Source organism: Saccopteryx leptura, chromosome 1 (assembly GCF_036850995.1).
Source record: "Saccopteryx leptura isolate mSacLep1 chromosome 1, mSacLep1_pri_phased_curated, whole genome shotgun sequence".
NCBI lineage: Eukaryota > Metazoa > Chordata > Mammalia > Chiroptera > Emballonuridae > Saccopteryx > Saccopteryx leptura.
Genome location: NC_089503.1, coordinates 221,963,234 through 221,985,374, shown reverse-complemented (window position 1 = coordinate 221,985,374; position 22,141 = coordinate 221,963,234). Strand labels below are relative to the sequence as shown.

The following is a 22,141-nucleotide window of genomic DNA, read 5'->3' as shown; positions in this document are numbered from 1 at the left end:
TTCAATGCAGCAAACATAATTGTTGCTTTAACTTAAGAAACAGCCACAGCCACTCCAGCCTTCAGCAACCACCACCATGATCAGTGAGCAGCCATAGACATCAAGGCAGGACTTTCTACCAGCACAAAGATTATGACTCACTGAAGGCATAGATGATGGCTAACATTTTTAGCAATAAAGTATTTTATTCATTCATTTATTCATTTATTTATTTTTAGCGATGGGGTACAGAGAGAGACAAGAAGGGAGAGAGAGAGGAAGCATCAACTCGTAGTTATAGCACTTTACTCATTCATTGATTGCTTCTCATATGTGCCTTGACCAAGGGTCGCCAGCCACTCCAGTGACCCCTTGCTTGAGCCAGCGAGCTTGGCCTCAAGCCAGCGACCTTAAGCTTCAAGTCAGTGATCTTTGGGCTCAAGCCAGCAACAATGAGGTCATGTTTAAGATCTCATGCTCAAGCTGGTGACCTCGGAGTTTCCAACTGAAGACCCTAGTGTCCCAGGTCGATGCTCTATCCACTGTGCCACTACCAGTTAGGCAGCAATAAAGTATTTTTAAATTAAGGTATATATGTTGTTTTTAAAAAACATAATGCTATTGCAAACTTAATAGACTATAGTATAGTATAAACATAACTTTTATATGCACTGGGAAACCAAAACAATTTATGACTTGCTTTATTGCTATATTTGCTTTACTGTGGGAGTCTGGAACCAAACCCACAGTATCTCCAAGGTATGCCTATATCATCTTACTACCTACCTAAATAGAGATGGTTTTTAGTTTGCAATTACTAACAATGCTATTTAAGGTACACAATTTGTAGACTATTCATGGCAAATATAGATAGTCAAGAGAAATGTTTCCTTTGGAACAAAATTACTAAATCACTGAAAAAAAATCTAAATTGAACAATCATTAGTCAATATTGTTTGAACTGGTAAAGCAAGAGGTTTAGATTTTCTTTTGGGTAAAACCTTCATATTTTTAAAAAAGTTTCAGAAGAATAACAGTGAAGATATACACAAAATTTAAAACATAATTTCTAGGTTCACAAATTAAAACACTTTCATTTTATAAAATACTGTTACGTATTTTGAATTCAGCAAAGGATTCTAGAGGGATTGAGTGAAAATGCATTCCTCTATTTCTCACTGTCTCCTGTCCTCAGCCTCACAATATACCTTTAAGCAGGGGTCCCCAAACTTTTTACACAGGGGGCCAGTTCACTGTCCCTCAGACCATTGGAGGGCCGGACTATAAAAAAAAAACTATGAACAAATCCCTATGCACACTGCACATATCTTATTTTAAAGTAAAAAAAAAAAAAAAAAAAAAAAAAAAAAACGGGAACAAATACAATATTTAAAATAAAGAACAAGTAAATTTAAATCAACAAACTGACCAGTATTTCAATGGGAACTATGCTCCTCTCACTGACCCCCAATGAAAGAGGTGCCCCTTCTGGAAGTGCAGCGGGGGCCGGATAAATGGCCTCAGGGGGCCGCATGCGGCCCACGGGCCATAGTTTGGGGACCCCTGCCTTTAAGTGTGTCCTTTGCTTCTTAAATTGAAGAGCATATTTGTTTCTCTGTAACATATCTATATTCTCTTTCTAATGTATTGCCAAGTGGTTTTAATTGAACACAGCATGTATTTGTTCATTCACTCAATAAATGTTTAGCTCGTATTTATCATTTGCAAGGTGCTGTACTAGGGATCATAAAGGACACAGAAATTAACCAGATAAAAGTTCCATTTTCAAGAAGTTTACAATGTAGTAGAAGACACAGGAAAAAATATATCAATAAGTAAATAGCATGAAGTTGAAGTCATTCAGTTCTATATGGGAGACACGGGTAAAATGATTTGGAAGTTCACAGAAAACTAATGTTGGACTTAATTATTAGCTAACCACCTAATTAAGACACTTTTTTTTTGCCAAATTGTTAAATATGTTAAAAGCCAACTTAAACAAAATCTCTTTCCCACTTCATTTCATTGACCATCTAATATATGTCATTGGTGACATCATAGAGTTGTCAAGTTATTTACACATTTGGCTTAGAAGAAATGGTATTAGATTTTAAAATAATTATAATTTTAGGTTAAAAACTTCTAGGGAGAGGGAGCAGAAGTAACATTTAAAAGCAAAACCATATGAGTCACTGACCTGGTATTTCAGTAATAGAGACTTGAGAAAAATCACAAGTCACATCAGGTAAGAGGTAACGCTTAGGATCACCAATTTCATACAATAGCTGCTCAGCCACTGTCCCAAAGGAGACCAACCCCCCCGTACCAGGGGGCTTGGAGAGGATGAACTGTCCATCAGGAAAACATTCCACTACAGGAAATCCTATATTGTGCCTGGGTGAAAAACAGAAACACTATGGTTCAGAAGAAGAAAACCTCAGGAAAAGATATTACATTACACCAAACAATACTTCTGATGAATAACAGTAAGACCAAACTGTGTATTTTACATATTATATTACCTTTTAAAATCATATGATGGCTTATTAATGTGTGATAAGTACTGAATATGGATAAGGTCTGAGAGCCAAAGAGAAAGAAATCATACTGAGAGGAATGGGAAAATATAATATTTAGTATAGAGATTCAGATGCTGTTTTTCAGAAGGTTTAGAAAGGGTCTCTACCTCCTCTTGATGTGAAAGTGATGAGAACCACTGGATGCAGCATGATATTCAAGAATAAGAAGTCAGGAGAATGAGACTGGAGGAGCTGTGATGTCCATAGATGGCTACACATCATTAAATCCTGTCCCATCCGATTCCTCTGGTGCCTGGTGGGCCTCAGAGTGAGCATGGCTTACTCCATCGGGAGCAGCTGGGTTCCCCTCCTCCACTTAATTTTGTTGCAAACCCAAGCTGGTGAAACCTGGGCCTCAGCTTTCAAAGAACCTCTTACTTGTAAAGCTGATCTTTTGTTCACTAAGAAACACAAGATAATTAAAAGAAGATAAGTGAATAGAGGAATACAGGGTCATTTATAGAGTTATAGCCTGTGACCCTGGGGGAGAGAATACAGACCTGTAAGAGCAGAGGGCTGAGCATTTCCCAGCCGTGCTGTAAGTCTGATGTTCTTACTGCTTCCCACCAGGCGGGCACCACAGCACAGCCCGGGAGGAGGAGAGGACGAGTGAGCAGCGCCTGCCTAGCTCTAGACCAGGTTGAGAGAAAGAGTGGGCGACAAGACTGGAAGGAGATTGCCACTTTCCAGATGGACAGGCGTCTGTCTGCATGTCATCTGTAGATTCCTAGTTTACACTAGAGGCAAAGGCCTATGCGTTGTAAGCTTCTTATTAGTAAGCCGGCTCACGTTGTAGGAGCCTCCTGGAGTTCAGATCAAGAAACTTCTAACAATAAAGCCCTGGATGGAATAGGATGGCAGGAAAAGTAATTTAGCAGCATGTCCTGAAATTTCAAGGTTCAGTATATTTGGTATACTCAGTCCTAAAAGAGAAAGACTCTATTTCTATTTTAGGTCCTGTATTAGTTTGCTAGAGCGGCCATACAGAGTACCCAAAACTGGATGGCTTAAATCAAAAGAAATTTATTATCTCAGTTCCAGGGACTAAAGTTTGAAATCAAGGTGCTGTTACAGGCAGGGCGATGCTCTCTTGATGGCTCTACAGAGAAATCCTTCCCTGCCTTTTTCCTAGCTTCTGGTGTTCCTTGGTTTGTTGATGAATCACTCTAACTCTGTCTTTTCAGGGTCTTTGCATGGTTTTCCCTCTGTATGTGTCTTTTGCTAGGTCCAAATTTCTATTTTTATAAGAACAAAAGGCCTACTGGCTTAGGGCCTACCCTAATAATCTCATTTTGACTTAGTTACCTTTCTAAAGACTCTATCTCCAAATGAGGTTACATTCTGAGGTACTGGGTGTTAGAAATGCAACATATCTTTGGGAGTGCAATTCAACCAACAACAGGCACAAAGTGCAGTCTAGTAATAAGCCATAATAATAGGAATATAAAAATACCATATATTATTTTAGGAAAGTGGGCTTTTTAACATGCCAGAAAAAATCCTCCTGAAACTTAGCTCTGGATCCTAATAAGATGATGGCTAGGATATAAAGTTTGTCTGTGTTTCACAATACAAATAAAAAGCAATTACAGTACAAATAAAAAAATAACACAAATATTAAAATAGCAATAATTATAATTGAATAAACAAAATAAAATTTCTAAATATAGATGTTGTATGCCACAGTATAACATATATATACAAACACACACATAAAATATAGCTTCCTACCAGTCTGGCACCAAATGCCAATCCGTGAATATTCCGCCAGTACTCTGAGCGCCACATTCAATGAGATGGCCTGCAAGGCTACACAAAAAACAACAAAAAAATAACATCAATATGATGAACAAATTTTTCAGTACCTGCCCAAATATAAAAAAAAATGTTATAAATAAAACTTTATTTTTGAAGCTATTGTCATAAAAGTGGGAAGAAACTTGGTTACTTTATATAGGTGTCATTTTTTTCTTTTGGGTGATAGAGACAGAGAGAGGGACAGATGGGGCAGATAGACAGGAAGGAAGAGAGATGAGAAGCATCAATTCTTCGTTGAAGCACCTTAGTTGTTCACTGATTGCTTTCTCATATGTGCCTTGCCCGGGGAGCTACAGCAGACCGAGTGACCCCTTGCTCAAGCCAGTGACCTTGGTCTCAAGCTGGTGAGCCTTGCTCAAACCAGATGAGCCCTCACTCAAGCTGGCAACCTCGGAATTTTGAACCTGGGTCCTCTTGTCCCAGTCTGACACTCTATCCACTGCACTACCACCTGGTCAGGCTGTTTTTGTTTGTTTTAATAACATAAGCTAATGATGCCAAAAGACTAGCTTGGAATAACAGAAAATACCCTGATCTAAGAATCACAGGAACAGAGGCCAAGTTACAGACTTTGATAAGAATTAGGGCTAATGTGTTACTGGCAAGGCTGTGAGAATTAAACTGAGATAAAAATATGTCACAGCCCCATGAACACTGCAAAGTGCTTCAAACTGTAAGCTGCTATCAGGCTAATATGTGATGTTCAAGTGCCATTGTATCGTAGAATAGGGGAGAAAAATGTATAAAATATTATCGTCCTATTTTATACGTTAATGGACTAAAAATTATCAATAAATTTATTATTAAAGCTTCCTCTTCAAAAATCTAGAATATCTGAAGCTCTTTTATAGAGTTGACAACATGGGATAATAAACACTTTGGGTTTCAGTTATTTGGGCTGTGTAAATCCAGGCTTTGCCACTCAACTAGCTCTGTGACTTTGAGCAAGTTACATAACCCTACTGCATACCGATTCCTGCTTCTCCCAAATGGGACTAACAGCATCTGCCTAATTTGTAAATTGTGAGAATAAAAACTAATTTTGTGAGGTGCCTATCACACAGTAGGTACTCAATAAATGATGGCTACTTTGTTTCATAAAATTTCTTCAGCCTTTGTGACATCTTTTTTAGCTTTAAATCTGCAGAACTAAGGAAATACAATTATTTCAGCTTAAATATATTAAAAATGATCTAACAGACATATATTTCAATTTCTAAAAAGCTGAAGTAAATTTTACTGTAATGTAGTTAAAAGGGTAAAATTTCTACTAATATTGTTCTTAGACTCACCTTCCAGCTGCTAATAAATCAAAGTCGTTGCTTTTCCAACCAAACTATGAGAAAAAAAGTCCACAAAATTATTTTATTTACAATTTATCCATTTAACTATAGAATCTTTCCATAGTATGTGTTTAAAGTGATTAACACCCTACTTGATCTAAAGTACAATTCAAAATTACTGCATAGATTCAATTACAAAATTATATGAAGAATTTGACAAAACTTCTCATAAAATCTTGGAGTAGAATTTTTCTCTGGAAAAAATAAAATGACCTGGAACAAATTTAAGCTACTGTCTGAACAACAAAATAGCCAGATAAAATATATGAAACAACAGTGTTTAAGACAATGGACATCAAGCAACAAAAACCAGTGATCCCCAAGCAATGCAAAACAAATGAGATGAGCCTATGATTGAGTTTCCAGGCCCAGTGTTAGGAGGAGGAATCCAAATGGAACTTGGCAGATCCTGAGTTAAGGAGCTGAGGGTCTAGGGAGGCCAGGATGACTAGAGTTTGCAGGATAGATTAGATTACCACATAGAGAGAATCGTACAGATAGAGAACTCTTGAGATCTTAACAGGGGCCCTTTCAAGTATTCAGCAAAGAACTAGCCAATACATGGGTGGGAAAAAGCTACTCTAGTCTGGGAATAGTGCCTATTGATACCAGCCAGACTAGGAAACCTCCTAAATTATAGGAAAATGGGTAGAGTGTTCAGAAAAGTCTTGAATAATAGGAAATTATTAGACCTAGACTAAATGCAGCTCAAATATTTATGAGAATATGAAAATATCCACCAACCAAAACAGTAAAATTTACAATGTATGACATCCAACCCAAAATTACCAGATATGCAAAAAAAAAAAAAATGTGACCCACATTGAGAAAAATATCTATTAATTGAAACAGACCCGGATCCTACACATAAGCAGATATTAAAACATTCTTAGACATTACTATAACTGTATTCTGTCTTGAAAATAAAAACACATTAAAAATCAAAGCACAAAAAGATCCAAATCTGAACTTCTGAAGATAAAATCTGTAAGTTAGAGATGAAACAAAAAAACAAACTGATTTTGATAATGGCACATTAGACGTTGCAGAAAAAAAAGATTATTTAACATGAAGACATAGCAATAGAAACTACAATATTTAAGTTTCATGGAGAGAAAAAAAGAATATCAAACATAAAGAGAGCATCAGTGAGCTCTTGGAAAACTTTATGTGACATCATATATGTGTAACTGGGGTCCCAGAGGAGAGAGAGGGACATAAAAAATATTTAGAGAGATAAAGAATAACTATGGCCGGGTAGCTCAGTTTGTTAGTGTTGTCCTGATACACCTCAAGCAAGTCCCTAAGGCAGTGGTTCTCAAACTGTTTGAAGTTGGGGCACATTTAAAATCCTACAAATAATTGTTGGCGCACTATATACAAATTTCTGAGAAATATGTTATAATAATTAAGTCAAATATTAAAGAAAAAATATATAAAGCCCAAGCGTGCTTTTATGGTAATTAAACAAAATAAATACAACAACATTAAATTTATTCTGACATTAAAAAACATTTTTATGTTACATTTTTGAGTTATTAGAATTTTTAGAATTTGTAAAAAAAAGGAGGTTAAAAAAAAGACAAAATAGTTATCTTTTTATATACTATATAGATACATTTTTAGTAAGATTTAGTAAATTCAGCAGGTCCCGGCGTGAATGTGTTAAGTTTTTTCATTCTTGTATTTATAAGAAACATGAGCCTGATGTGTCCTAGTGATTTCTTCAATATTTGGGCATATATTTGAAAGGCAAACTCTCATTTTCTTGTCAACACATTGAAGAATTCCTCTCTTTTTACTATTACTTGTGTTGAGTACAGAAAACCCTCACCATACATATCATCTTAACTTTACACCAAACAAAGGATAGAAGAAACTTACCTCCAGTCTTTCTGGGGAACATGGGGGGTAGTGTAAACAATCCAGCACCACAGCTTAACAGCCTTTTGCAACCTAATTAGGCAAGTGAGGTGGAGTGTTGGGCTGACTGTCAGCTTACAGCCAATTCCCCACACCTCTGTCTCCCCAAAATCGAGACTCCAACCCTCAGTTGGTTTTTTGGTCCCCAACAGGTACATATTTCTCTGGAATGCCATAGGGCAGTGGTCCCCAACTTTTTTGGGCCACGGACCGGTTTAATGTCAGAAAATGTTTTCATGGTCAGACCGGCCTTTAGGGTGGGATGGATAAATGTATCACATGACCGAGACAAGCATCAAGAGTGAGTCTTGGATGTAACAGAGGGAATCTGGTCATTTTTTAAAAATAAAACATCGTTCAGACTTAAATATAAATAAAACAGAAATAATGTAAGTTATTTATTCTTTCTCTGCGGACCGGTACCAAATGGCCCACGGACCAGTACCAGTCCACGGCCAGGGGTTGGGAACCACTGCCATAGGGCACACCTGGAAATCTTCTACGGCATACCAGTGCACCCTGGCACACACTTTGAGAACCACTGCCCTAAGGAATTAAATGGAGGCACACCAAGGAAAAGATTAATATACCTCATTTTAGGAAAAGTTATTATTAAAGAATTAACATAAGCAAAATAGTCCCCAAACATATAGAAGGGTCCTCAAACTCTAAAGACTCTTCTAGCCTGACCAGGCAGTGATGCAGTGGATGGACCATCGGACTGGGACACGGAGGACCCAGGTTCGAGACCCTGGGGTCGCCAGAGTGAGCGCAGGCTCATCTGGTTTGAGCAAGGCTTGCCAGCTTGAGCCCAAGGTCACTGGCTCGAGCAAGGGGTCACTCAGTCTGCTGTAGCCCCCCCAGGTCAAGGCACATATGAGAAAGCAATCAATGAACAAGTAAGGTGCCACAACAAGGAACTGATGCTTCTCATCTCTCTCCCTTCCTGCCTGTCTGTCTCTCTCTCTCTTACACACACACAAAAAAGAAGACTCTTTTAATAGCCTTAAAATTCTAAAGGATTCCAAGATATTAAATAAAAAGGTGCAGATGTTATTACACCAACCACACATATCAGTATCTAAACCAATTTCACATGGCCATCTCTGAATTATTTGGTCAACAACAAATTATTCTACCATATTTTAATGGAATATCATTGTTCTATAAAATCAAATTTGAAATCTGCTGTGTGTCTTTTGGTACACTAGATGTATTAAATCTCTAATAGGAAAGAAATTTATTCATTTTTGGCTTGTTTTTAAAATTTCAAAGTTAACAAACTGGCACCTGAAAACACACTTTGTAATGGCCAAAGAAAATTACATGTGTGTTAGTAAGCAAAACAAAGGTGATCATCTGGAGGTGACAAGCATGTTTTCCCCATAAACTTACAGCATGAATGAGGGGTCCCAGTACAACAGCACTGTCCACGCAGCGCCCAGTCAGGACGACATCAGCTCCAAGGTCCAGGGCTCTGCTTATTGGTCTTGCCCTTTGGGAAACAGAACATCCGGTTATTATTTTTAACCCAGGTCAGATTTTTGAATAAAAAAAAAATTGCTTATCATTGTGTCCAATGACTTAATTATGCTTTTAGTAATTCCAGGCATGAAATGATATGAACAAAAACACTCTTCTAGACACTTTCATCATTATTTTTTAAAATCATTATTTCCTGTGGAACTGTATTCTGTCAGCATACACCCCTTCTACAATGCTGGTTTATCTGGGCATACAATTCTAGAATGTCAGTCTAGAGTTTCACTTCACGAATATTATCTCACAATCCTCTGTTATCTAATTTACTGTTGAGAGGTGTGTGATCAGTCTAATTACTGATGTTTGTGTATTGTCTTTTCTCTTTGGATGCTCTTACAATGTTAGTTTTTGGTTTTAGACAGTTACACTCATATCTTTTTGTTTAATCTGTTTGGGATTGACTCTTATTCTTGACCCTGTGGATAAATACTGTATGTTTCATTAACCGGGAACAATGCTCAGCCACTGTCTCTGGACATTAATTTCCCTCCATTCTTTATATTCTCTTCTAGCACTCTTAATTGGATAGAATGTTAGGACTTATAATTCTACCCACATAGCTCTAACTTCTCTTTCATTTCCCATCTTTTTAACCTGGGCTGCACTCTCAGTAATTTTCTCAGATCCATTTTCCAATTCATTAATCTTTTGTTAATTGTATCTAATCTCAATGATTAGATAATAATTTCAATGATTATATGTTTGATCAATAAAATTCATTTAGTTTCTTTTTTTTCCAATTGTTTATTGTATTGATTTGAGAGAAAGAGGGAGACAGAGACAGGAACATCTGTTCCTGTATGTGCTCTGACTGGGGATCGAACTGGCAGCCCCTGCACTCAGGATGATGCTCATTTGGTTTCTAGTCAAATTCATCTAAGCCTTTTGTGAAAGCCTATTCCCTGCCCAGGTTTTTATTCCTTCTTTATTTCTTTAAACATTTTTAACATGCTTATTCCATTCTGCATTGAATCATTCCAATTTATGAAGTCCATGGACATTTACATAGGTTTTGAAATTTCATATTGTAAACTCCTATTAAGTTTGGGTGAGGCTTTATCTGTGGAGCAGCCTTTTTGATGAAACATCTGGATAGGCATTTGTTTCTGCCCACTGTGCTGGGGATTCTAGCAGCCATAATCTTTTTAAATTAAATTACTAACTACATTATTGGATTGTAGTTTTCTCCAACTATGAAAGTACATGAACATCAACCTACGTGAAGGCAGGTCTGTGATCACAGAGTCTCAGGGCAGACACTGTTTCCCCACAAAGAGCCCTCGGCTAAGACAGGTAAGTTTCCCTGTGGTTCCTCCCTCCTTTTAGTTCTACCTCTCTTCCCTCTTCCTCCCTTCCATTCCCTTTTTCTTTCTCTCTCTTTCCTTAAAAAACAAACAAACAAAAGCAGTTAAAGGCTCAGTTTTCAAGAACTACCACGTCCACTTGTTTCCTGGGCCATTTTACTTCTCAAGTCATTACCATTACTTTGGAGGAACTCTTACATCTAAAACAAAGTAAACTGTTGTTTTCAAAAACACCTGCTAGTCCTATTCCTATTCCTGCCTTGCTGCATTTCCATAGCCTCTCTCAACATCATACACCCCCCATCCATTATTAGACTCAACATTTACTGAGCACCAGCTAGGTATGGGATATTATAACGGGAGCTAGGGACACAGAGGTGGAGAGGACATTCTGGACATGGCATCTAGCTAGGGGACTGAGCGTCCTGGGCCTGAACTAAGTGCCATGTGATTTCAGAGGAGGAGCAGGAGGTAGAATTTCCACTACATTTTATAAAAGTCTTGGCTAAGCAGAGAGAGAAATAGGGCATTCGTGCTAGGTTGTGTTAAGTTGAACGGCTCTGCAAAACACCAGCAGGCCTCTCCTACAAAACAAGTCTGAACACCATTCTCAGTCTAAATCACTAAGCTGGTTGGTTTGATCGGGATCCATTTACTGAGAGCCCTCTATGGGAAAGACCTGTGACTGGTTCTAGGCATTCAGAGAGAAGGAGAATCCCTTGCCCGGCAGAACACACAGAACAGTAGGAGGCAGTAAAGCATGACAGCACATCCCTCTCGTGGGTCCATGGGCAGTTCACTGAGGGCTGCATCATGTTTTCACTCAGTGTGTGCGCCCCGCCCCCAGCACGCACACACCTGCACTTTGCCAGGAGCTATAAAGCAGTCTGTGTACTCCGACAGACCAAGTACACGGAGCCCCATCCTTCCAACCTCTTACAACCAAAGCTTTCAACTCCCAAGGGTTAAAGTCAAATTCCTCTTTCAGTCTTGCTATTGGTTTAGATGGGTCAAGGGGACACCACTGTAGCAGCTACAGTGGTCAGAGAATGTCTGCCTCCTTTATTCCGGGACTATTGAATGCTGTGGGAGCTACAAACTATGGTGGCTCCTAAGAAAGTCCCATTGCTACTCCTAAGAGTATCTGCTTCGACCTGGCACCCTGTGAAAAAGGCTTTTTAAATGATCAACTTTGAGGCCACACATGTTTGTCTATACCTGGAAGGATGGAGGAGGGGGGAGGAATAAAGTATATTAGAGAAAAGACCTTACCCAAGGTACACATTCATGCTTTTAATGGTGTCTGGAAATTTCTTCCCACTCTCCATATCTGTAACAGCCGAACCTTGCAGACTCTCCTTCTGTAAACATTTTACAAAAAGACTATTAAAGTCTATTCATAGAGAGCTTACTTTTTATTATGTAAAAGCAAATTTACAGTTGTTCATATGGAAAATAAAATAATAATAATATAACAATAAACTATGTTTTGTGTACTCACAACTGTAAACCTACTTTTGCCCCAACCTGTATATGCTAAAACAATAAAGAACATGTAATAGATAAGTAGATTCCTATACATTTCATTAATGGAATCATAAAATTAATATGCATTGAAAAAAGTATTCTATTTCAGGCACTTGTCATACAGTGTTTCATTCAGCTTTCCAAACAACCTGTAAGGCAAGCATCACAAGCCCCATTTTGGAGGCAAGGAACCCGACCAAGAAAGCCTGAGTGAGGCCTCGTGGTGAAGCAGGTGGGCTTTGGACCCCGGCAAACCACCTGGCTTCTCTTTGCTTCTCTGAGTTTCTTCACCTTTAAAGTCGGACACTGATAGTATCAATCCCACAAGACTGGTGTAAATACGTGTATAATCTCTTCTTGTTCTTAAAGAGTGATGTGCAGAATATGAAAGGTCCTATAGCAATTTCTCTCCAGTAAAGAATCACGCTTTCTATCAAGCCAAAGCTAAGAATAAAACATATCAACACATTTCCCTGAAAGACACGAGTTTTGTTTTATTTTCTCCCCATAACCATGAAATTATGTATCCAGGGACTCCTGAGGCAGGTATGTCCTCCCAGGCTAAGCACCAAAGCATTAGAGAGAGAGCATGCTTATGGGGAGATCTCTACAACCCCCCTCTCAAAAAAGGGGCTTGGGCTAGACAGACAGTTATGGAAATTGTGTGACCCGCCACAGCACCAGGGGGAGCCGCTTAGATGTGGTCATTCATAAAAGGAACATGTAATCACCTCACAGAGGCTCTGAAGTTGCTGAGGACACTTTCTGTTCCCCTGAAGACTGTCCACAGCACGGAGTAGCACCAAAGCAAAAGGCAACTTCACCACCAAAGGTTAAAGCTGTGGCTGCTCTATCTTCACGTCACCAACAGGGATTTGGTGCTTTATATTTATAATAAAATATATCTGTAATATGTAACATAATATATATATGCACATGAAAACAGGTGATATATTATGACAAGTATATATTTCATGTTGTATTCAGTTACTATTAGAACAGGAGGAAGCAGGGTTTTGGCTATTAAAGGTCAAATTCTGATATTTCCAGGCAGGGACCTGTTTCACGCTATTACTATTCCCATACAAGTTTTCTATAGACCAATTAAATTCTCTCCAGGGCTATTTCCCTTTCCATAAGGGAAAAACAGGTCTGCAGTGTAATTCTCTTGGGTAAAGTTTTACATATTTGTCATCACATTGGGATCATTCAAGCAAGAGTCTGCCACACGCTCATATTTAAATCAATGGACAGCAATGGCAGCAAAATCACTCACAGCAGTCAAAAGGTGAATGCAGATACATTAAAAACATACTGTTAGGCCCTGGCCAGTTGGCTCAGTGGTAGAGCGTCGGCCTGGCGTGCAGGAGTCCCGGGTTCGATTCCCAGCCAGGGCACACAGGAGAAGTGCCTATCTGCTTCTCCACCCCTCCCCCTCTCCTTCCTCTCTGAGTCTCTCTTCCCCTCCTGCAGCCAAGGCTCCATTGGAGCAAAGTTGGCCCGGGCACTGAGGATGGCTCTATGGCCTCTGCCTCAGGTGCTAGAATGCTCTGGTTGCAACAGAGCAATGCCCCAGATGGGCAGAGCATCGCCCCCTGGTGGGCATGCCGGTGGATCCTGGTCGGGCACATGCGAGAGTCTGACTGCCTCCCCGTTTCTAGCTTCAGAAAAATACAAAACAAACAAACAAACAAAACAAAACATGCTGTTTACACAGAAAAAGGACAGCTGTGCAAGTTATCTCCACAAATCTTAAATCTGAACCTGCACAGACAGGACACTCTGCAGGCCTGTATGAGGGAGGCCAAAGGCTCTAGTAAGATAAAGCTAATTGGCAGATCTGTTCCGTTCACACTCACACAAATGAGTCCATTGATTTTTGTGTGTCCCTGAAAGGCAGTATAAGTATCTAAGGACCCACAAAAACTGTGTTTCACAAGTGGGATTTTACACCCTTTGCATTTCACAGGGAGCCATGCTCACAGTACTAAGGAAACAGAGCCAATGAAAAGCCTGATGCTTGCCTGAAACGTCTAGCTTGTGACATTGAAGTGTTAATAAAAAAATCTATTAATTTTATTTCCCTTCCTGTGTGACACAGAATGTATCAAGTGCAGCAAAATCTATCAGCTGGAATCCAAGTGATATTAGGATGAGAAAGACAAGTAATGACTTGTGCTAAATAACTTCACATTTTGTAAGAAGCACAATTTCAATTTAGACTTCTATGTCCAAGGAAGGGTCCAAAGGTTATTTGAAATACTGTCTTCAGTGAATCAATAAATCTTTCATACTACACACATAAGTGGTTTATAAATGTAAATGGATAACCAACCCAGCCAGCTGACATCCCAAATTTTCTAGACGAAAGTGACACCGACTAGAAAGAGATTTCTATAGCTCAGTCCGAAGAATTAAACCCAAATCCAATAACTAGACCAAAGCAATCCTAGTCATTTATCCCCTGATACAATGGCTTCTTGCTTAGGAGCATATCACATAAATGTCAATAACCTCTCCCATGATGTCATCTCCAGTGACCACTGCTATTTTCAAGTCAACGCCAGCCTTCCTGGCCATCTTGTCAAGTGCAGCGGCACACAGAAGAGGGTTGGTGCCCCCAGCATTGCTGACAACACGGACACCTGCAGGAAGAGAAACACTGCAGCAGCGACTCTGACGGGAGCTCAATCACTAGTTTCCATTCTACCAGCTGCTTTCTCTTTCCACCCTTTTTGTTTTTCCTTTTAGAAACAAACCCACCAAAGGCAATGACATCCATATACAATATTTAAGTGGCTGAAGCCACCGCTGGTGTTTATGCTCGTTGGATACATGGCTGGTAACTGATAGGAACAGAGATGTAACCATTGGGTCTTAATAAAAATATCTGTGGGCTACTAAAAAACAATGACTAGTTAATCTAAAACATTCTCTGGATTTTCTAAATAATTCTCTAGAGAGGACGATCCGATCAATTACATTTAAAAAGCTCTAATCTTTAATTTGATCTCTGACAGTGATTTGCTGAGACGGGCCACGTGGAACACTACAGAATGACTGAGGTTAGAGATTCAAAATTCCAGAATTCTAAAGTCCAGAGGACTTTAGTGATCACCTAATCCAGGAGTTCTTACCTTTTAAAGATTCATTATCCTTTGGAGAATGTGATAAAAGCTATGAATTTTCTCCTTGGAAGGGAAATATATATATATATATTTTATATATATATATATTTTTTTATATATATATTATATATATTTTTTGTTAGAGAGAGAGAGACAGACAGACAGACAGAAAGGGAGAGAGATGACATCTTCATTGTGGCACCTTAGCTGTTTGTTAATTGCTTTCTCATATGTGCCTTGACCATGAGGCTACAGCAGACCGAGTGACCCCTTGCTCAGGCCAGCAATCTTGGGCTCAAGCTGTTGAGCCTTGCTTAAACCAGATGCTCAAGCCAGCAACTTCGGAGTTTCAAACTGGGTCCTCTGAGTCCCAGTCCAACGTTCTATCCTCTGCGCCACCGCTTGGTCAGTCGGAAAAACATTTCTTTGCTTATAATTTCAAGGGCATGTCAGATTCCCTGAAGCCCACCCTTGGGCCCCAAATTAAGAAACCTTGACCAAATCCAAACACCTCATTTCCAGATGAGGAAACTCAGGTGCAAAGAAGTTAAGCGACTTGTCCAGGGTCATGCAGCTTGTCAGGGAGCAGCAGGATGAAACCTGGCTCGTCCCACTCCCTGTCTGCTATGGTCTGTGGAGTCCAACTCTATGCTACACGAACTTGTGTGGGTGGAGAACGGCCACCAGACAAAATCTTCAGAAGGCTCTGAATGCTCTGCTGAACCACTCCTATAACTAGCCAGAGAATGATTACTAAGTATAAATGATTAGCATTTACACCCACTAGTCCTTTAAGTACACCATTTTCTTCTCTGTTTTCATTCTCTTCAAATGATTCAGATGCATCTGAATCCAACCTCAGTCTCCTTCCTGCCTCCCTCCGCCGCACCAATACTTGCTTAAAACTCCATCTTTCGTGGGTTCTGGTGACTGCACTATCCCGGTGCTTCCCATCTCTTCATGTATGTATCTCATTCTCGTCCCTCCCCTTTCTAGGGGTTCCCTAAGCTCATTCCTGCTCGCCTCTATGTCCATTCTTCCCCCCCCCCAGAGATCCTTCCCAACAATGCCTTCAACCAATACTTCTGATGAATGAAACTCCCTCCCTCAAATCTGTTTCTAGTTTCCACCCTCCCATCCAAGAACTGCTACTGTCCTCCACCTTGTTTGTACTATGGTATCTAACTCTGCATTTAGCACCTCGCAAGAACAACAGACACTCTGCTCTGTTAACTACATTTTATGATTACAAAATGAAAGCTACTATACAAATAACAAATTTATTACCAATACTTCAGTTTATAAGAAGTTCAGGTAAGTCTGACACCTTGCTTTCTTTTTGCCTTACTCTTTTTCAGGATAACTTATTTTTTTAAAGGGCATATAGCTCCCTCTAGTGGAAAATTAATACTTTAGAAAACAGATCCTCCAAAAGTATATGCTTAGATGCATCAACAATAAAACTAAAGGGTGCATTATAACTACATCACACTAATAATTATTTAACGCTCCTCATCTTATAGATTTTCACCTTAAAGATCTTAAACAACAACATATTGTAAGATATTTGTCTTTCTTAAGCAGAGATATATTTTCAGTACTTAAGAGACACTGAGTAATGCCACTTGAAGTTACCTCAGGACCCAACTGCAAAAGATTTTCTTTGTTAGCCCAATAAATCAGAGAACTGTGATAATGAAACCAGAGTCTCAGATGTGGTTCAAGTATGATCAGCAGCTTCTATGTGTCCCATAGCCACAAATTTCAACCTGACTCCAGGAAGCTACCTTAATAAGATTTGCTCTGAGCCAGAGATCCGGAGTGAGAAACAGAACCGGGACAATTCTAATTCTCTGATGAAATCAACCCAAATATGATGGTGGGTTAATACGGGCGATATTTTAAAATCTTTCACCTGACAGCCACTGCCTTCTTTCCTCAGAACCACAGAAACGTGGCTAATAAAGCCTTTTTGAATGTTCCTTGAGTTATTATTTACTTCCAGCGACTATATCATATATAAACATAATAAATTAATATAGACAAATATATATCCTCTTTCTTAAAATTTGACATGCCATTTAAATACAGGAAATTAAGGTGATTTAATGACAAACATTTTAAAAATTACCTTTTTGGTGAATGTCCTTTATATACGGAGCCATGGCAGTCTGTACAAAATCAGGAACATAGCCTAAGTCCTACAACATAGAAGTAAATGCATCACCCACTGAGAACTGTATTCGGGCAACTCAAAGGCAACCGACTAACCCATGCTTTAGTTACTTACAAGGCTAATTAAATTTTAAATGTTAATTGTAATATTTATGTTGTCTGAAAAGAACTAATCAGTTTATAAGAAGTTCAGGTAAGTCTGACACCTTGCTTTCTTTTTGCCTTACTCTTTTTGTGATATTTAGTCCACGTAAGCATATAATCAATTTGTGAATTTGAGCATATAATCAATTAGTGAAAAGATCAAACATGATGTTCAGAATAAACGTAACTTGCATTATTACCAAAGAGATGAATGAAATAAGGATAACTAAACAAACGAGTCACTTCCCCTTTGTGATCTATAGCAGTTTTAACTCCCAAGGTTTATTAAACACTAATATTCCCAACACTATGTATGTCCTGAGCATACCCTATGCTAATTCCCAAGAAAAGCTAATGATTTTATAATTAGTGGACAGATTATAGAAACAAATGCAGGAAACCAAAAGTGTAGAGTGGAGTAAGAGTTATCATATCTCATTTTTGGTCAAATTGGTGTTTAAGGCACAAACTAGATAATTAGTTATGTTACTATGGGGTCAGTTTTAAATTAATTCTACCAAGTAAAAGCAGCGGCTTACGTGGACTAAATATCACAAAGTTGATGGCATAGGTATATGTAGACTTCTATGTATTCTCTAACAAGCTACATGATTCGAATGGCTCTCTTTTCTATATGGAATTTCTGCTGGGATATTACACGTCTTAGGCCAATTTCTTGGTCGTACATATTAAAACAAAAGAAAAATTTAATTCCCTGGAACTATCAGAAATATTTCAAAGTCAGAACTAAGACATTTATCACGTATTATATATGACAACATAGACAATTTTTCATGTTAATAAAGCCTTTTCATAACTATAATTTTAGTGGCTATGTAAGATTTCATTGCCTAGATTTCTCACCATTTAACAATTTCCACATTGTTGGCCATTTGGACCTTAGTTTGCTGTGCCTGGTATAATTAAGGCTACATTGTCCATCTTGTGAGCAAAGCTCTTCCACATGAGCTGTATTTCCTTAAGATAACTCTGACCTAAGTGACGGTGAACAACCAAACAATTTACACTTTCTCTAGTAAGACCTAACATTTAAAAGTTTTATAATAAGTCATTTATGCACACACTGTCTTGTGTAATTAGTTATCCTTCAAGGTATGGTTACAGGGCCATTAAAATAATTACAAAACTTACAGACGATTTTAATTTGGCAGCAGTTAGCAGGCACATAGTTATCTCCGAGAGATAATCAAAAACCAAGTAATCTAGCTTCTCTCCATAGAGCAGTTGAGGAACTGGAAGTAAAGCACAAAGTGTAATTTACTTTTTAAAATTTAAACTGAACAACAATTTACTCACAATTTAAAAAAGTCTGAGTGAAATCTTATTCCCTTTATACATACTATCCAAAATCAGTTGTGCATATATACTTTCATGCATTGTGGAGGCATGCCCCTGGGAACCCAAAGCTTACTGAGTTTTCGGTCACTGTACTGATATCCAAGCGCTGCCATATTGGGGGGACAAGCCACATACTTCACCGTGATGACTAAAGGAAAAGGAAATTATATAGTGTAACAAAAATATCCGTAGTCATGGTAGCAGATGTCCCCATTTCCAGTGCTCTCTAGAAAGGATTTCCTTCAAATGGCAAGGATCTCTTTGTAAAATGAAATGGTAAATTTCCAATTCATCAGCTGTAAAATCTTCTTTGCTACTTCAAGTTCACAATCAATTCAGGCAAATATTGACTCTGCCCTTCACAGCTTCCGGTATGATGGAAGAAAGCGAGGTCAAAGGGAAGGTCTGCTCTTCCCAAGCTCCTACTTTCCCCCTTCCTCCACCGGAAAATAACTGGTTGTCTTCAAGTCATTCTCTGATTAAAAACCTCACAAGCAATTCCCAAAGTAAAACATGGGAAATGTGAAAGTTTAAAGAAAAATGCTCTCGCAAGAAACTTTGTCCTCCTGAACAGCAGTGTTAAAAGGTAAGAGCTCTGTTTAAATGTAGTGTCCCTGTCTCCAACATTGTACCTGATGGTACTTAGAAGTTGTTGAATTATGGTTGAATAAGTAAAAGAATACATTTCAAATCAGCTCTTTTTCTTGAAGGTTTCTTCACATCATATCTCTCATTTTTTTCTTAAGCTATTGTGGCACACCCAAGGATTACAATACTTAAGCCTCTAATGTCTTATTAACTTCATAGAATTATTTATTCTGACATGGTGAAATTCCGAAGACCTACTATACAGATTCCAGGTAAACGTTTCTCACAGGTGGAAACATTTCCCACCAGGTTAGAGACCTTGCCACAGCTAAGTTTTACATAAGTACATAAAATAAATACAGCGTTGGAAGTATTTCTTAAGTACTGAAATAGTCATTTACATATTTTCCCAGGATAATACAACTACAGTGCCCTACAAGATGGACCTTTACCATCATAAAAGAGTAAACTTAGACATGATTTACATATGAAAAACCCATTAGAATAGGAGAATTATTGAAAGATAAATGGCTCTATAATTAATTCTGTTATTTCTCCATGACACTTGAGCTCAGAAAGGTCAATAGCAACTACTTTGAGGTGAGGTGAGAAGCAGTATCATCTGACGAAACATTCATCAATCTCCAATTAAGCATTCTACACACTGCACAGAGCACAGAATCTTTTCATCAGTGATTTCAGAGAAGAAATATCTCGCTTTGGGACTTGACGTTAAGATGTTTAGCAATGGTGCAAAATTCAAACAGGCACAACGAGTGGTTATGCCTGTGATTGTGGGAATACTGTGGTAAAGAAAGGGAAAAAAGACAAGAACAAATGGATGCCACAAAAATCAGACAACCCTGCTTTGTGGCTGATGGATAGCTCAAATGACCACCGTTGGCTCCAGAGATGTAAAATCCAAATGCATGGCAAATTAGTTACGTATTTTCAGGTGTTTCCTCATTCAGATTCTGATATCTGTCAGTGTTTCAATAGGAGCAAATGGGGTGGCTCATGAACTCTGCTTTCTTGAGGAAAGGCATCAGAACAAGTGAAGACACAGTAGAAAATTTCAAGGAGAAGCAGAACAGGCTGTCAGTCTGCCTTCCTTTCAGTGTACGGGAACCCGCAAGCAGCCCAAAGCCCAACGGGAAGGAGCAGGGACACAGAGGCAGCAGACGCCTCCCTAGACGACCCTCTCCCAAGGGCTGTGAAGGTGCCCTCCCTGGAGTCATTCTCTTGGGGATCAAGTCTGAAGACCAGAGTTAGAAACGACTGGGCCCCACCCTACCTGTGGGGCCCAGGGCTATTGGAGAATTCAAGAATAAACGTGCTTGTACACTGTGAGCATCAGAATTAAAAATAAAAGTAAATAGATGATGATAAGGTAAAAATAATCATAAAAGTATTTCTTTATGATTTATATTTACAAAAGAAAAGGTTCTTATTCCTTAGTGCTAGTCTTGAGTTTTTGAAAGGCTAACAACATGATGAATTTGGTATAAATCTGCAGATAAAAAAAGAAAGACTGATACAAACTATGTTGGCTTCAGGAAATAAGTTGTTTGCTGTTTTGCATTCCTAGGGCCCTGCATAGGGCTCAAGAAATATTTATTGATGAGTAAATGTTAAATTAAAACACAATTCAAATTATGTTGATATTCCAGAATTCCTGATGAATATCAGACTGATATTCCTGGTGAACAACTGATAAATATCTGATATGCTGTGTGTGAGGCGCTGTGCCATGCAAGGATGAACAGAATCTGGTCCTAGTCCTGTAAGTGCTTACAAAGCCTTGTTACTTCATTGGGAAATAAAGACATTTACAATGGCCACAGCCAGCTTCTTCACTGAAGAAGTCCTTTCTTCAAGCATAATGTTGGGCAAATGAGTTTGTAAAATCTGTATTTTCTGAGTTTGCTCACTTTTATTGTTAAAAATGGCCACTGGTCCGAGTGCAGTGGCGCCTACAATTAATTGATCACAGCCAGTTACAGATTTCTTAACAGGACATGGAAACAACCAAAAAGCCCATCAATAGATGACTGGATAAAGAAGATGTGGCACATATACACTATGGAATACTACTCAGCCATAAGAAATGATGACATCGGAACATTTACAGCAAAATGGTGGGATCTTGATAACATGATACGAAGCGAAATAAGTAAATCAGAAAAAAACAGGAACTGTATTATTCCATACGTAGGTGGGACATAATAGTGAAACTAAGAGACATTTATAAGAGTGTGGTGGTTACGGGGGGGAGGGGGGAATGGGAGAGGGATAGGGGGTGGGGAGGGGCACAAAGAAAACAAGATAGAAGGTGACAGAGGACAATCTGACTTTGGGTGGTGGGTATGCAACATAATTGAACGACAAGATAACCTGGACTTGTTATCTTTGAATATATGTATCCTGATTTATTGATGTCACCCCATTAAAAAAATAAAATTATATAAAAAAAAAAAAAAAAAAATGGCCACTGCCCACGTGAATGGTGCTGCCAGGTGAAACTGCTAATTACCTTCCTACTTGGGAAGGGGCTTTGTTATGCTAATGTTGCTGGCGAAGGGTTTTCATGCCAAAAGGTTTTAAAAAGGAGAAGGAGAAGAAGCCAAGATGGCAGGGTGCTGAAAAAGCCAAAATAGCAGAGAAAGAAGGAGAAGCCCGTTTGTGTAGAGATGAGAAGGGAGAAGGTGTGCAGATGGGGAACCAGAGGTGGC

General features: G+C 38.7%; 1 protein-coding gene across 2 annotated transcripts in view; it reads right to left on the bottom strand.

Annotated features, from left to right (window-relative positions):
* LOC136406750 (uncharacterized) overlaps window positions 1–22,141 on the bottom strand; it is an 80,008-nt gene that overhangs the window by 53,199 nt on the left and 4,668 nt on the right. For both annotated transcript variants that reach the window (XM_066386876.1, XM_066386886.1), the window contains exons 2-9: window positions 18,615–18,715; window positions 17,275–17,344; window positions 14,530–14,660; window positions 11,761–11,849; window positions 9,038–9,137; window positions 5,669–5,712; window positions 4,290–4,367; window positions 2,177–2,373 (exon numbers count right to left, since the gene is read on the bottom strand). In XM_066386876.1, the coding sequence (XP_066242973.1) occupies window positions 2,177–2,373; window positions 4,290–4,367; window positions 5,669–5,712; window positions 9,038–9,137; window positions 11,761–11,849; window positions 14,530–14,660; window positions 17,275–17,344; window positions 18,615–18,715 (810 nt within the window). The remainder of the gene's footprint in view (window positions 1–2,176; window positions 2,374–4,289; window positions 4,368–5,668; window positions 5,713–9,037; window positions 9,138–11,760; window positions 11,850–14,529; window positions 14,661–17,274; window positions 17,345–18,614; window positions 18,716–22,141) is intronic.